The 17,128-nt window shown below is 32.7% G+C and overlaps 2 protein-coding genes across 2 annotated transcripts; both read right to left on the minus strand.

Annotated features, from left to right (window-relative positions):
• Positions 1–6,507: 6,507 nt before the first annotated feature.
• LOC115961426 (probable inositol oxygenase) lies at positions 6,508–8,598 on the minus strand. Its single transcript, XM_031080410.1, has 11 exons — positions 8,571–8,598; positions 8,372–8,450; positions 8,193–8,271; positions 7,895–8,099; positions 7,633–7,692; positions 7,492–7,544; positions 7,278–7,400; positions 7,078–7,147; positions 6,898–6,976; positions 6,628–6,709; positions 6,508–6,534 (listed from the first exon to the last, which is right to left on the minus strand). The coding sequence occupies exons 1-11, from the start codon at positions 8,596–8,598 to the stop codon at positions 6,508–6,510; spliced, it is 885 nt and encodes a 294-aa protein (XP_030936270.1).
• A 6,204-nt stretch (positions 8,599–14,802) lies between these two features.
• On the minus strand, positions 14,803–16,269 carry LOC115961427 (bark storage protein A-like). The gene is made up of 6 exons (XM_031080412.1): positions 16,176–16,269; positions 15,858–16,003; positions 15,624–15,683; positions 15,375–15,566; positions 15,068–15,247; positions 14,803–14,973 (listed from the first exon to the last, which is right to left on the minus strand). Exons 1-6 carry the CDS (start codon positions 16,267–16,269, stop codon positions 14,803–14,805), a joined length of 843 nt encoding a protein of 280 aa, XP_030936272.1.
• Positions 16,270–17,128: the final 859 nt, after the last annotated feature.

Consider the following 17,128-nt stretch of genomic DNA (forward strand, 5'->3'; position numbering starts at 1 on the left):
ACCCCAATACCTGATTGAACTTGTAATGTAGTGACAATCTCTCCTTTTCAATGCATGGCTCCAAGTACGTGACTATCCAATTGATGCACAGATCCCAGTACGTGACTAAAACACCAATTTAAGAAAATGTTGGTTGCAAAGTTCTTCAGTTCATCCACACGATGAAGATCAAGAAGCTCCTTGGTTACAAAACCCTTGGCGTACAAAACGTAACAACTTCTTCAAAAGAAAAATGAACTAGGGCAAATTGTCTCCGATCACAATTTGAGTGAATAATCACTTTGCATCATGTTGCATCACCTTAGATGACCCTTAAAATAATCCTTATATATGTCTAGGGTTGTGAGAAAAGAAACCCTACACAAATAACTTGGATATGCATGAAAAACAGATTTGGAAATCTGAATTTTGTAATTCTCGATAGATAGGTTATCTATTGAGCTGCTGTCAAGCATCGAGCTAAAGTTCCCTTTTAAACCTCGATAGATGCAATCTGTTGAGCTATCTGTCGAGTTTTAAAATACAACACTTTTTCACTTGTTTCTTGAACAAATTTGCATGGCTTTAACTCTTGACTTAAACAATATGTTTCTTGAAGACTTAAACCATCCTAGATCTACCCAATTACAAGTAAAGAGCGTTTTGTCAAAGGATTAGCCAATTCTACATGACATATGTTCTAACAAGTTCCACATATGTCCTAACATTAGCGTCGATTGCCATTGTGACCAACAACTTTCCTTGATATTTACCATACAGATGGGTCCAATCAATATTGATAACTGGCTTGTAATATTTGAATCCATCAATGCATGGACCAAATAACCAAAACATATAATGCAAAAATACGGTGTCATCTACCTTAGTGGGTATGGTATGATAGGACACCTGGGTATTCGGATCCTGATCAATATATGCCATTAGCAACTTTTGGTAAGACTCTTCCCAATTCCCAAATATCTTTCCAATCGCCTTTTATTTCGCATCCCATACCTTATAGTAAGAAGGCTTATAGCCGTCATATTTCGACTCTGTTATAGATCTGAGATGCTTAATTGGGGTAGTGTGACACTCACATAACTTCTTAAGGATGTCTGATGCAATAAAATTACAATTCATCATTCTACCATCATTTCGCAACCGAATCGATATACATATGTGAGGACCTACATACACGGTGACCATCCATAGTCCGTGGAGATTGGGCTTCATGACTATTGCGACATACCACTTGCATGACTCATCCATGTATTTCGGACAAAGTTTGACCTTCATCAACCTACTGATCCTAAAATGTTTGTTTTTCTTGAGGGCACAAATTGTTAATACGCGCTTCACCTCCACTTTATTGGCAAAAGTCAACCCTTTGCACAAATTCATCCCATCTCTCCAAGTAGACACAAATAGTATCTCAATATTTGAAGGATCAACCATATTTGCCCAAGTATTTGCAGAAAATGACAAGGCAGGAGGTGCGTAGGCAGGGATTATGTTTGTAATGTCTCTCTCAATGTCCCTCTCAAAGTCCCCTCATTCAATCCTCTCTTCATACTCATCTCTATCGAAAAAATCTTCACTGTTAATGGCAGTCTCATCAACAACAACATCATCATCATCATCATCATTATCATAAATATCATCATCCTCTACAAGTGTAAAATACTCATATTGAGCATCCGGAACTGTAACCTGTAAATTTATGGTTGTTTGTTGGATTTCCTCGATAACAACTTATGCACGCGGCTCCAACTGTAAGTACAACTTAATACCACTTACTTCAGGTATTCTCTCCAACTTGTCAAATATGATCTTTCCATGTTTGTCTACTTCTATCGTCATATACTTGTAATTAATCCGGTGTTTCAGGACTTCATGTGACATACGATAAGTAATTTATATGTTGTACACAACAGGATTCACACAAAATTCTTCCATAACTATCCTCTTCAATTCATCAAAGGTCTTCAACCTACGATCAATTTAGGTATAATAGCACTTTATACCCGACCCTTCAAAGGGCAATCCCTTATTCGCATTGGCATTCTTAAGCAGACCACCGTGGTATAGGATTATATCAATTACAGTCATTGTGAACCTATTGGAGTTGAGTTACTATGTTAGTTAAAAAAACATTTTATCTAGTCAAACTACACAAAGTACAAATTCCAATTCATTCAAAGGGCATGAATTTCATTACACATTTCATACCCAAATCCTTTTTCGGTCATGCTAAGACTGCCTATTTCATACCCAATACCCAAAAAAAAAAGTCAAAATCCTTGTAAAAGTATACAACATTTTATCTAATTACATACCCATAACATTTACATACCCATTTCATGCCTAATACACCAAAAAAAAAAAAAAAAAAACCATTTCATTACAATTCATTCGAAGGGCATGAAGTTCACTACCCATTTTGTACCTAATACAATGATGAATAAAGTCAAAATCCTTGTAAGATCATGATAAAGATAAGAGCTTAGAAATGATGAATAAATTTTAATAACAAAAACCACTCAAATAAATACTCAAAAAATTTACACTAACAAAACAAAGTTCTATAATTCACAATATTGGTATCTTAACCAAGTTATGTTAACTATATATCAAATAAATAGTCAAGCTCTTTAACCCACACCCAACAACAAATAATACCCAACTACAATGACAATCAAATCGAAACCCTTACCTGAGATGTAAATTTGTTGAGAGGGAGGAGCAGTGATAGAGAGAGGCAATGTGGTGTGAGATCAGAGACCATGTGGTGTGAGAAGTGTCAGTGTTATGGGTGAGTGAGGTAGTGAGTTATGAATAGTGTGAGGTTGAGTGTTAGAGGCTGAGTGTTATGGGTGAGAGATATGGGTGAGTGACTTACTAATGCGTATTTGTGTATTATAGAATTTTGCCCAGCAAAAATCGAGTCTATAAGACTCGAGATCCAAGTATATTTTAATTAAATTTTGAGTCTTATAGACTCAAGATCTATGTGCCAAAACCATATTTACCGAAGAAAATCGAGTCTTAAAGACTCGGTTTGGCTTTGTAGAACTCGATTCTTTAAGACTCGAGATCTATGTGGCATAATAGTGTCCAACTCATCCAGTACGAAGCGAGTCTTTAAGTCTCGAGTTTCTAAAACTTGAGATACTAGTTTGCTAAAACCTTTCAAATGTGTGTTAACTTACTATATTCTATCCCCTTACTATGCTAGTCCCCAAATATCCCCAAAGACAATGAGAGAGAGAGAGAGAGTACCAACAAAGTCAACCCATGGAATCTCCGAGCTAGGAACAAAGAAAGTAGAGTCCATAAGTGCAAGTTCTTCGGTAGGAAAAGTCATCACTAGCCCAATATAAGGTCTTGCATTCTCATTGATCTTGAAAGCGCGGATTTGTGTGAAACACAAGAGTTTGTTTAGACCCCCTAAAATGGTTATGACTAGATTGCTTTTACTCTAACTTAAACTAAGTGTGAAATAAGAGTAAATGAGCGCAAACAACCAATAAAACTACTCTCTAAGCCATAATCAACCAATATCAACAATAAAAGATAAGCTTAAAGAGTAGGAAAGATAGATGCAAACACAAGATAATACCAAGACGTGGTATCGAAGAAGAAACTGAAGAACTCGACGAAAAACCTTTCTGCGACCCTCCAAGTCGAAATCGATCTACTAAAGAAAAAGCTGGAGTACACGAATAACAAAAGACCCTCCAAGCCTAGTCTATCCAATGTACTTGAGCCCTCCAAGCTCATGCTACCAACGGACTTCTTAGAGTCATGTCTTCTCTAACTTTCCGGATCCCGCAATACTCCCAATTGCATCCGCCAAGCCTCACCGACTTCTTTTGGCAAATCCCAAAGCTTCCCAAACTCCAAAACACTCTCTACACTCTGAAAAGGTGTGGGCTTTGTTTGGATACAAATCTTCTCTCAAGATATGACAATGGGAAAGGGAAGAAAAAGAGGCTAGAATGATTTATCACTAAGGATGAGTAGCTCTCTCTCTAAAAGATGGGTGTGTTGTGTTATAGAAAACCTATCTAGGGTTTTTCTTTCTGAATAACCTCTCATACATTTGTGGTTAATGAGGATATATATAGTATGAGTGAAGGATAAGAAAATCACACTTAAAAACCTCCAGGCAGAATGTTTCGTGGGTATCTTGCGAGTAGGCCCTTCTCGCAAGACACTAGCAAAACTGACAGCCTATCATGACTTTTCAACTTTTAGCATGTGCTTCTCACGTGCCTTTTTCACAGGTAAGCTTCTCGTGAGACACTAGCGAAATTGCACTGATTCTTCATTTCATGCTTAATTCTTCACCAACTTAATACTAAACTCAATACAATAAAATCCCACAAAATACAAGGAACAAAATTAATGCAATTACAACACTTTTTGTCATGGAATAAAGCCAACATAAAACATTGTTGTAAATCACAACTTTACAGATCTTATTTACAACCTCATGCATTGGCTGACTAGATCTCAGTTGCAAAGACTGTTGAACCTGTAACATAACCAATAAACCCACCACTAACATTACTTGCAAATTAACAGCCCACATTGTTGGTCATGGATATTCTCTCCCTTGGAAAGTTGGAAGTGTGCAAGAATTGTGTAGTGCAAAGTGAGGAGAGACAAAAGAATATGGGCAATATATGTTTCATTAGGTGTGGAGTCATGTGCATATTGAAGTTTAGATGTCATTCGTATCTGCCAATCAATATTATAAAACAGGAATACAATTGGCCGAGAGTTATAATTCACATGGAGAAACCCTTTAATAATTGTCATAGCCTTGGTACTTAGCTCACAAAAGCACACGATTATCACAATTCTAATTCATCGTTAGAAACATGTACTTACAGACACTATTTATCGTAATTATCGCTAACGGTAGATGATGGAGCAAAAATAATAAGTCTATACATAGAGTAACCCTTTAATAATTGTCATAGCCGAGTTACTTACAAGAGCACTTGATTACCACAATTCTAATTCATGGTTGGAAACATGTACTTGCAGACACTCTTTACCGTAATTCTCACTAACGATAGATGATGGAGAAAAAATGATAAGTTTATATGAAAGTAATAGACGGCTAATCACATTCTAACTATTACATAGGATAGTTGCAATAGAGTTTATATGAACATGTACTTGCAAACACTCTTTACCGTAATTCTCGCTAACAGTAGATGATGGCTAGTTCAATAAGCTCATATCTATCAACCAAAAAGACTATTGGGAAAGCCTTAGGCAAGAATATTTAATCAAATCAAATGAAGCATGATATCAAAACTAGCCTTAGCCCAATCACTAGCCATATTCTAAGTTTGCATAAGATCCCAACCAGCTCCTGCCTAGTTTAGCTAGTGCCAACACAAGATATATGCCCCCAATTGAACATACTCTGGAGTATGGACAACACACAAGAAGAAGATGGCCCAACCACTTGCCTTAGGAATAGAGCCTACTAGCAGTTGGGTTTAAGGCCTAATCTATTAATGTTCTTAATTTATTCGATTTACTTTATGAAATAACAAAATTTAGCAACAAAATTTTACTCAATTAAAAAAATATTACTACATATTTTGGAAATCTAACCGTTGAATTGTATGCTCTTTACGCTCTTAATACACATGTCAATGTTTGTATCAATCAAATATTATTTACTATACGATCTCTGAGCTTATATTTTATGCATAATTTAAACTACAAAAACTTGCAATTTAAACAATTTATTGATGACATAGCTATTGATCTTTAATTTTCTAAAAATTTTGCAAGCATGGAGGGTATAAGAAGAAAATATAATCCAATAATGGATTTGTCAAAATTCACCTCCAATAAAAAGATATTAAGTAAAATTGTAGCCTTTGGCTTCAACTAATTTTGTAACTAAACTTTATCCATTTTTTAAATCTTATTTTATTTTCCTACTTGTTTTAGGGATTTAATTCATCTTCTTACTTCATTAGTAGAATTTTCATTGGTTAGAATTGTTTCCTTTTCTTGTTAGGATAATAAGTTTGGAACTCTATTTAAAGAACCTAGAATTCAATATTGTATATATACAGTTTGCTTCAGTAATGAAATTGATTGTTGGAGTTTTTCCTTCAATAGCTTGGTGTTGATTCCAGATAACCGTAGGAGTTGGTTTCTAAGGGTTTTTTTTTTTTTTTTTTTTTTTTTTTTTTTTTTTTTGTGGTTCTTGTTGAAGCCGCAACATTAGCATTATTTGATTAGGCCCCAGGGCCTTAAAGACATATCCCACACATGGCCTCCTGGGCATCAATATATAACCAAGCCAAATAATAATGAACACGCCACATCTCTATGATGTGTTTTATTTATTAATATTAATTAATATTTTACAAACTTCTTAGTACTGATTACAGAAATTTGTAGTGCATATATAAATAAAATTAACATTGCCAATTGAAAGCGAGCACAACTAAAAGTATGGCAGGCAGCCTGAAGCCAAATCCTCAAGGATTACCATCTGATCTTTTCTGGGAAGTACTACAAAAAGAAAGAAAAAAAATCCAATTTTAGTAAAGGAAAAAAAAAAGTGTTTAAAATTACCAAAGCATAGAATTTTGCACTGGTACACACCTTTTTTATGAGGGATTCATAGTATGGTTTAACTTTTTCAACATCAATATGAACTTTGCTCTTACTGTAGAGATCATATTTGCTGTTATTTTGTACAATACAATAAAATAAGTTGAGTCGTCACAATCAGCTGAACAAAAATTGAATAATTGGTGGAGAAAAACACTGATGCTCACAATCAGCTCAATGAGAAATGAATAATTGTTGGGGAAGAACATGGGTAAGAAAGAAAAAAAAATGTACAAACTAAACAGCAAAATGGAAGCTTACCTGAATGTTTGAGACCACTTCAGATTCTCTTTGTCCTCATCATTCATTAGGTATTGATATGCTCCTTTCGAATGCATTGCTACGAGATGGATAGATAAAACTCATTTTATTGTATAAAAACGATTCAAGAATATTAACTATTTTTCAAATTTACAGGAAAAGATAAAGAATAATACTTACGGTATAATGAGTGATATCGGATAATAAATAATGCAGCTGGAGGTAGAGTAGTTCCACTTGCCTTGAGCACCTAAGGATTTGGAAACAACATTATTAGTATTATGATTGTTATTTTGGAATAACATATTGTGGAAATTTCAATAAGAAAATCTCATTAAAGATTTTTCATTAAAAATTCATTGAAGGTTCAGAGGATATACCAAGTACATGTAATCGTCATGCCCCCATGACAACAGCACATTTTCAAGTCCACATCCTTCAGAGTAGACTCCAAGTTTAGTGTTGTAGGCAGGATTGTTGTAATCTAGATTTTCCTTGAGATACTACAATGCAAAAGATTCGAAGAAATTTCTTTCAGTTGACTGACTACATATAATCATGTCAAACATAATTAACTAATGTTTTTGAGAAGACCTTGTGATAAACAATCGATTCGTCATAAGCACAACCAACAATTAGCGTATCTCCTGCGACATCAGAATTCATCATCATATTGAAATGACTCGAAATGAGAGAAATATATTAACATTTATTTGGTCAGTGAACATTTCTTACCATTAACAGCCCACTGGGGAAGCGATCCAAATTTAGAATGGAAAAGGACCTTTCCAAGATCTGAAATCCATGCAAGAATCAATTATCAAGTTGTTTTATTTAAACTTCAATATTTAGGGCCTAGTGTGTGTAGTTATTATCTGATATTATGAATAAGAGCATAGTGCCACTAAGTTAAACATATACAATTACACATTCAAAGAACTTATATTTTGCATGTTAGCCTTAGAACGGAAACTAGGAGTGTGCATGGGGTATCTACCATGAATAAGGGCAGTCAAGTGCAGCCAATCTTCACTAGGATAGTCTTTTCTTATAGCTTCAGCCGTCTGCAGCATATGTTGAATCTGAGGTTCTTCTAGGTCAGGGTCAGTTTCATCCACAAAATTGTCAAGGAGTTCAATGGCTTCCCATATGGACATCTCTGCTTTGTTCAATTTTGCATACTCTTCCCTTGTCCTCTTTACCTGCATTTGCATTGAAAGTTTCATATATCAAATTGAATCTATGAAGTCCTAAAGTTTAATATTTAAACATTAACTTATTGAAAGTGTACTTACAAAATCATATGTTTGGTTAATATGATGCAACCGATAGCAATTCTCCACAATGCTTTGCCTCACACTTCCTTCATAATCCCTACCACACATTTTGACACAATTCATTGAATGAGAAACTACACCATTTATGAAAAACACCTGATCTTATAAACAAAGATTGTGGAAGAAAATGTCAAAACCTAAATGATTGGCCAAAGGCATTGGATTCTGGCACAACAAATTCATCTGATGCATCTTTTGGTATTGCATTCTCTGACACTTAACAAAAGAACACAGAAGTTAGACTCCAATTGAACTAAGCTTATAGACTTATAATAAAATAAAAATTATTGACATTCATGGACAAAAGGAAGTAGGAAACAATAATCAAAGCAGTACCAACTGCCTGGTTCTCAATGGCAATCATCTTGTTGCCACTTAAAAACTCAAAACAAGGCAAACAAAGCAAAGACAAATACCTTTGAAAGGCCCCGGTCAGATTTATAGGTAAATAATAAGTCCTCAACTGAAAATAGACCAGGTTTGGACTCCTCAACTGCAAATTTTCATTATCCTAGAGCTAATTTATTCAAACAATCTTTACCTTAAAATAACTTGTTTCTTCTGACTTCTGTTAGAGTATTGAATGGTCAATCATTATCTTCATTTTAGCCATGTGACCAAATTCCTAATGCTTTGGTTGTTTTGTTGTCAAAAACATGCATCGTTGTCATTTACAAAGAAAAGGGGAAAAAAAAATGTGATAACGCATTGAGTCAGCTTTGTGGATAATCACATCCTATTTTTCGTAACGCAAAAAACTAGCCTAAGATGTTGATGACAAGACAATCCAGTCGTGGCCATGTAACACCCCATAATTTTGATACCAATTAAATTATTATACGTAAATTATAAAGGAGGCCTACAATTAAATGGATTAAATTGATTTGGGCCTAAGATATTAAAAAAAAAAATACTACGGGATATGAAGCTCAAGTGAGGTGACATAAGTAAATATATGGGCCTTGAAAACCCTAGTCTTTTACCTCTTAAGTTACACGTGCATATACTTATAAGGCTTCCTTTTGCTTCAACCGCATCACACTACTGAACTTCGCTTCTCTTCACTGTGGCTGTGAGTAGAGATTACAGGTTCTAATTCTACTGAATTGTTGTGATTCAAGGGAGGTTGATTTCTTTTATTTTTTTTGCAACTAAGGTTATGTTTGGATTGGGCTAAAAACCCACGTCTACGTCTGCGTTCTTTTTTTTTTTTTTTTCACGCATTTGTGAGACTTGCGGCTACTATTCATACATTGTTCAATGAACAGTAGCTGCAAAGTTTGACATTTCTCACTTTTTTCAGCCAATCAGTGCACATCGTGTATTGTTCACGGACCCACAAATTTCAGCAACTTTTTCATTAAAAATTGGTCCCATGGTACTATTCACACATTTAAAAATTATTTTGCTACAGTGTTTTTCAGTTTTTAGTTTCAGTTTTCAGTTTTCAGTTTTCAGCTGTATCCAAATGGACCCTAAGAGATAAGGGGTGTTTACTAATTTTGGGGGTTTTCCCAAACAGTGTTAGTTTTTAAACTATCATATATCAAAGAAATATATTGTTATTCTATACATATAAATGGATATTTTATAATTTCTTGATGTGCACATTAATTATTTGTTTTATGAAAAACTTGTGGGACAACCTAAATTTATTTAAATTTGTATATGTGAATATATCCTTATATTTTCGAGAATTATGAATGGATTATTTTTGTGAACATCTTGAATGGAATATTTTTGTGAGCATCTTGTATATGTTTTGAAAACCTATGGCAAGTCGTGATTAAAAGCTCAGTGTTGTATTAGTCCTTAGCAAGGGACAATCATACTGTAGCTAGTCTTTAGCAAGGGACGGTCCCAGAAAAGGGGACAGTGCACATTTGATAGCTCCTTAGCAAGGGAGTATACTGTTAAGGATCCAAAAAGGAAGCTCCTTAGCGAGGGAGGGCACCTTTAGGTTCCAATGGAGCCATCCTTAAGAAAGGGAATGAAAAGGAGGTTCCAGTCCTAAAAAGGGGATAGCATAACTCTGTCAACGGGACGTAAACGTTGACCACGAGAAAAGCCTAGGAAATTTTTTATGTGATGGTATTAATATATATATTATAAGGGCCCACAATATAAGGATATTATATATATATATATATATATATATATATGAAGTAGATGATAAATATTAATGAGTTACAAGTTATGAAATTGTTGTAAGAATTATTTATTTGAAAGGTTTGTTTCCACACCCCAATGTTAGTGAATTCCACTTATTGAGTTATCTCACCCCCCCCCTTTATTTCCCATTACAGATACATTAGAGAGATTATTGGAGTAAAGATTCTTGGGAGACAGTAGTTACGAACTATTTTGTGGAACTGAGGATTTTATTATTATTTTATGGCATTAAACATTGTATTGGAGAATTATTTTGAGGATGTTTTGTATTTGGTGAATTAGAGCTCTGACTTTTGTGATGAGATTCGAGGTTGCTAGTTTCTTTTATTTAATATTTTTATGGATTATTCAGATTAATTAGACTTTTATTGCTTATCATTTTGGGGTGTTACAGGCCAACTCCATGTTTTGCGCTCTGTTATGAGGATCAAGCTTTAAAAAAAATAAAATCAACAACTGAGCTAAGATATTTGTGTATGAATAGCCAAGAACCATCAAGAAAGTTCAGTTTTTTTTTTTTTTTTCTCTCCATTGATAGGATTGGAACCTAAAAACTATGCTCACCAAGAGCAGATGATTGTATTTTGCCACTCAAACATGACTGTGTGAGTTTCTATCTTGTATTGTATTTACCAGAAATAGCCAAGATATGTATGAGATGTATAATTAGGATATATTAGTTTAGAAAGTATAATTCATTTTTTCTGCCATTGAGGACCAAGTCAAGATATTGGTTTCAAGAGAAAATTACGGGATTGGTTAATAAATCAAGGGATTGATTGCTAAAGAAAATCATGGAATTGAGGCAATCAATATGTAATTTTTATTCAAATGTCATGGACTTTTGTATCTCATTATAAATATGAAATTCATCGTAATGTAAAATGTGAAGGAGTCTTTTAAGTTGTAGCTCAATAAGCTTCTAAGGTAGTTCCGAATGATGTGTCCAGATTCATATCCACTCCTTCCCAACTATTAAATTTTTTTAAAAAAAAATGGAGAATTTTTATATATGTGTGTGTGTGTATCTATATATAAAGGTGGAAAAAAAACCATGATTTAACAATTTCGTTCAAGCATGTAGTGATGACAAATCGCATTCAAGACATTGGTATCCAGCTACATAGGCCAATCTTAACCTAACTCATTTAATAATCATTTCAAAACACTTCTACCCTAACAAAAACCATTTATTAAGTGAGTGACACAACATGACCCACATAGCTTGCTTAATATACACAAACACTACTCATTTCAAATGTTTGATAAACTTGTATTGGGTTAACATTTAAATGACCCGTTCCAAACCATTCAAAAAATAAGCCAAAATGAATTTAAAATTCTTTTAATTACACTGTTCTATAGAGAAAATTCAAATTTATATTAAATAAAAATGACATTTATTCATATGAATGGAGCCATTTTGGGTTGATTTTAGGTTAAGCAAATTAACACTGAATTGACTTACTTAATAATTATGTCAAAAAGGATTCACAACAAGCATTCCCTCTTTTCAAAAATTCTCTTGCAGTTCCATTCTTAAAAAGCTACAGTTTACTAACCCTTCTGGTGTTTTGGCTTGGCTCCAATATCCTGAGGGGACTAGTCAAAATTCAAATATCCTTCGAAAAAGTTAAGCCCCTTTTCTTTTTAAATTCCAAAATCTCTCCTGTTTTAAAGTTTATGCTTGTTTTTGTTTGTAGAATTAGGTTAGGATTTTGTTTGATCACTTAGAAAGAAGAAGATGTAGAATTAGAGTTTCATTTTGTCAGGATGCGTACACATGCCTCAAAACTGCTTATGTATGTTCAATGTATGTTTATGGAACAACAGCTCATATGTATGCCTCTGTCTGCAAAAATAACAATTTGAAACCTACTTTAGGCTAAGCACACACTATGTATAATCTTTGTACCCTATTTTCTTGAATTCTTTTTAGTTTAAATTCCACTCTATCTATATATCTATATCTATATCTATATATATACTAATAGACAAAGCTGATAGAAAATCCTATTAGATTTTAATTGGATTCTTGATTTTGCGCCACATGCCCTATTTAATTTTTAATTTTGTGTCACGTGAATTATTGAGTGTATAAGTCGAAGAGTTCAAATCTAATCCATCTAAGTTTTTTAATTTTGTGACAAGTGAATTATTGGGTGTAAAAACCGAAGAGTTTAAAACCAATTAAATTTTAAATCACACACACACACACACATATATAATGAGAAACTGTTCCATATTTTAGAAATGTATAGTTTAAAAAAGTGTAAAATAATACCATGTATAATTTAAACATCCTCTAAAATTTTGGGGTATACACTAGTATATATTAATAGGTAAAGCTTAGAGAAAGTTCAATTAGAATTTCAAATTAGAGTCCAATTTTATGTCATATGTCCTAAATTATTTATTTTTAGAGAGAGTTTTATTTCCTAATTTTAAAATCAAATGTGAGACAACATCATAAATATTTATTCAAGTGAGTTATTGAGTACAAAATTCAAACAGTCTATAATATATAAATCGTAAAAGAAAAAAGTGCTTCACAATAACAAAAATTAAGAAGTAATAAATAAATATGGACAATTTACATTTTATACTTTATAATATTCTTACAAGAATTTTAAAGAGTTAACAAAATATAATATTCTTACAAGATTTTTTAAAGAGTTAACAAAATATAAGAATGACTATCAATAGTATTTAAATTATATATATATAGGAATTATACTATTTATCTTTTTGTATATCTTTAAGTGTATTCATGCATATGTATGGGGTTACAAAGCTACTCTCTCTCTCTCTCTCTCTCTCTCTCTCTCTCTCTCTCTACATATATATATATATATATATTAATAGGTAAAGTTGAGAGAAAATTCATTCGGAATTTAAGTTGGAATTCAATTAGAGTTTAATCTATGTTTTAAATTTTTTTACCAAGTGAGTTAATTTAGTGTAAAAATTAGGTTTTAATTAGAGTTTATTCTTGCACCACGTGTCCCATCTAACCTAAATTTTATAATTTTTGTGTCAAATGAGTTAATTTAGTGTAGAAAATGAGGAGTCCAATATAAATAAACCATAAAAAACCTAATCATATAACTAAAAACAATTTAAATTTATAAGTCATTTATGTAAGTGCAAGACTTAGGTACAGTACTTAAGTGTTATTCCTTAGATTCCCTTTTTAAGATTCTGGCATGTAGATTTTTCTTCATAAGATGGAAGTGCATTTTTTAGTTAAGTAGCCACATAACTAAATCTTAAGAGAGGAACCTAAGGAACAGCACCTAAAATACTACACCAAAGTTTTGTCATTTATGTAATATATCATGACTATCTACAATTCATTACTAACTATGTTATATTAATATATATATATATATATATATATATTAAACCACAGTTTAGAGAAAATTCAATTAGAATCAAAATTGGATTTTGCTTTTGTTACCTTTCCATGCAAATTAAATTATTTAGATTTTTGTTATTATTTTTTCTCTGAACTAATGAGTATATTTTTTATACAGTTTCTATTCAAATATTTGTATGAGAAGATATTGTACGTAACAAACTGTAATTAAGCTGAACGATCTCATACACCTATCCTTATTCAATTTAAGAGATATTATTTGATCAATTCATTATTTTATTTTGTGTTGTATTTAGTAGAATTTCACAGACAATAATTGTGAATTGATATTGTATACGTAGATTTAATAGTAATTTTCAAAATTATATGCATAATAGCAATGTAATGAAAAACTTAGTATAACCAATATCATGAAAATTGTAAGAAAAAACTATATTAATACCTCCAAATGTACTGGTCAAACTATGTCATATATGTTTAATAACCTAAGCTAATATCAATAACACTACAATTCACCATTCATGTGTGTAAGCATGGATTATATACTAGTTGCATATAATAGATGGGAACCAACTTAGTCAAACCTTTGATTGAAAATTGTGCCAAGGCTGTTGAGTTGAGTCAGTTAGTATCGCTGATTAGCTAGTTACTGCACTGTTAAGTTGGACCTCTAAGTAAGGGCCAAGAGTGTTTCTTGGACCTAAAGGAAGTGGGGGCTTCCACTCTTCACCTTAGCTCTAGATTCAGTGGTGTATTCACTGATCCATGTGTAGGACAACTATATGTGTCCACACCAGACAGCTCCCAAGAGAGTCATTCACATGGCGGATATGGTAACATTCACAGGTCACACTTAAGAACTCTCACACCTCATAGGCAGGGCAAGACCTTCTAGAAATCAGTACTAACTGTACAACATGGGGCATTGCTAAATATTTTAGGACATTACTTTATGAAAATTAAATAATTTGTTTACATATTTAGCAATATTTCTCTAGCCTCATATGGTGTCCACTTTCAGTGGTCGTGGAGCTCCTCGCCAAATAATCCAATAAACTCAACAGCAACACTGAGAGCATTCACAGCAGCCAAATAAGTAAGGCTCGTTGATGACAGTAATCCCTCTCCGCCTGCATAATCTGATACACCACGAAACACAATACAAGGCACTCCATTTGATAGAGATATCTGCATAGAGAGCAACACAAAAACATGTAAACAGACATTCTTTACAAACACATTTGAATTATCATTAAGTGAATCTATTTTTTATTTTACTAACCATTACAATTGCAGCGCTCTCTTCATCAACAGTTGAGACATTAAATGCTTTGAAGAGAAATTCTCTATAAGCTGCATTGTCAAGGTATATATCTGCAGTAGAACCTCTCAATCCATATACAACCTTTGGTGTTTCAGGTAGACAATATGTCTCACTGACACATTGTTTTAGCTTTACATCCTGTAACCACTTAAAATTTACATCATAATGAACTAAAAAATAAACCTTGAATGATATTTTCATCAGAACATATTAATCAACACACATAAGCTATAAAAAGAGATCGGGGGATGATTATAATACGAACCTGAAGTTCAGAAGCAATATTGAATAATTTTGGATCAATTGGAAGCCAAAAAACCTCTTCCATTGGTTTTCCAACAGAGTACAATTGCTGTGGAGTGAAGTCTATCATTGCCAACAAATTCTCTCCCTTCTCAGGGAAGTTGAAATTACCAAAATTCAATTCTGTTACATTCTCCTCTGCTGACCTGAATTCCTTTACAACGTAAATAAGAGGATGAAAGATGAATTAAACATAGTGCCAATACTTAACCAGGTGCTTCAAACATACGACCATTTCTGAACCAAAATATAAGTAGAGCGCATATTCTTTCTGTTAAATACATATATTCAATAAAGTCAAACATCATAATGTAGCAGTAAAATCAAACAAAGAAAAGATTAGTTGTTTTTTCTTCTTCTTCTTCTTCATTTTAAAAGCAAGGATTGTAGTGAAAAAAAAAATGCTTTATTCTTTCATCAATTTAATACAAATTTAAACTTGTACCTTCCATGTCCAAGATCCTGTATAGGCAACATAATTTGGGACACTAACATCACCAATGTACACTGAATCATTAGAACTTCCAGCAATCCCATAATGAACCATTCCTATGATATCAAATGTATCAAGTAGGATTTGTACAGTTATACCTGCATTCACCTAAAGAGTGCCACAAAAAGGTCAAGTCTACCACTCATTAAAAATGTTTCACATCAAGTATATGTAGTATGTATTAATTGTTATGGTACTGAAAAAAAAACAATGAAAGATAGATGAAATCTTACTGTTGCTCTCCAGTCATCACATAAATTACATCTATACCTTTAATAGTCCCAATGTTGAACCTCCTTCCTAGGCAGTGGGCAATCAACAAAATAGACACACTGGCACGAAGTTGTTCATTATGTGCAGGCATGACAAATAGTCTAGTATGTCTAAAAACATTTTTTCATATTCCCTGAAGGCATTTGCTTATTGATTGTGTGTAACTACACGATTTTCTCAGTAAATTTAAACTCCATAGAAGAATACAACAAAGCTGATAGTACAACCTGATGCCTTTGCCACAACAAAAAGGCACGCATATAAAAATGAAAATTTTTTTTTTTTTTTATTTGACACATACAAAAATGAAAGTACTTGACTTTTTAGATTGACTCTTTCTTATGTTGTCACTTCAACTTTTTAAAAGCCTATATAATCATAATTTTTTAAGATCATCATTATATTATTATATTATATTATATATTTTTAAATTTGGTATTTATTACACATTTACATGTAAATTAAAACCAACTAGAATTCATTGTTTGATTAGAATAAAACAACATTTTTCTTTTTTGATAATTCGATAGTTGAGGAAAGGTTGGAAGGGGAATTTACACTATAAATGACTCTTGGCAATTAGAATAGAAACAACCTAAAATTAAACAAATTCTAATTATACTATATTTGGTGCTTTTCTAAATAAATCCTAATTTATTAAACTTGTATATTTTTAACTCATTTGGGTTTTTATTTAAAAAAATATATTTAAATATAAAATATTTAATAATTTATAAATATCTTTCCATAAACTTTTCTGTATATTACACACTACTTAATGTGTGTGTATACAAATACAAATATTCCTTCTTAACCCGCCCTAGCCCAACAGCTAACAGTGAAGTGACATAACTTTTGGGCTAAATGGGCATAACTTGGGCCATCTCCCCCAAAAATTAAGACCTTTGAAATTACCCCATTATACAAAACATTTTCATATTTCAACGAAA

This window comes from Quercus lobata, chromosome 9 (genome assembly GCF_001633185.2).
Source record: "Quercus lobata isolate SW786 chromosome 9, ValleyOak3.0 Primary Assembly, whole genome shotgun sequence".
Classification (NCBI taxonomy): domain Eukaryota; kingdom Viridiplantae; phylum Streptophyta; class Magnoliopsida; order Fagales; family Fagaceae; genus Quercus; species Quercus lobata.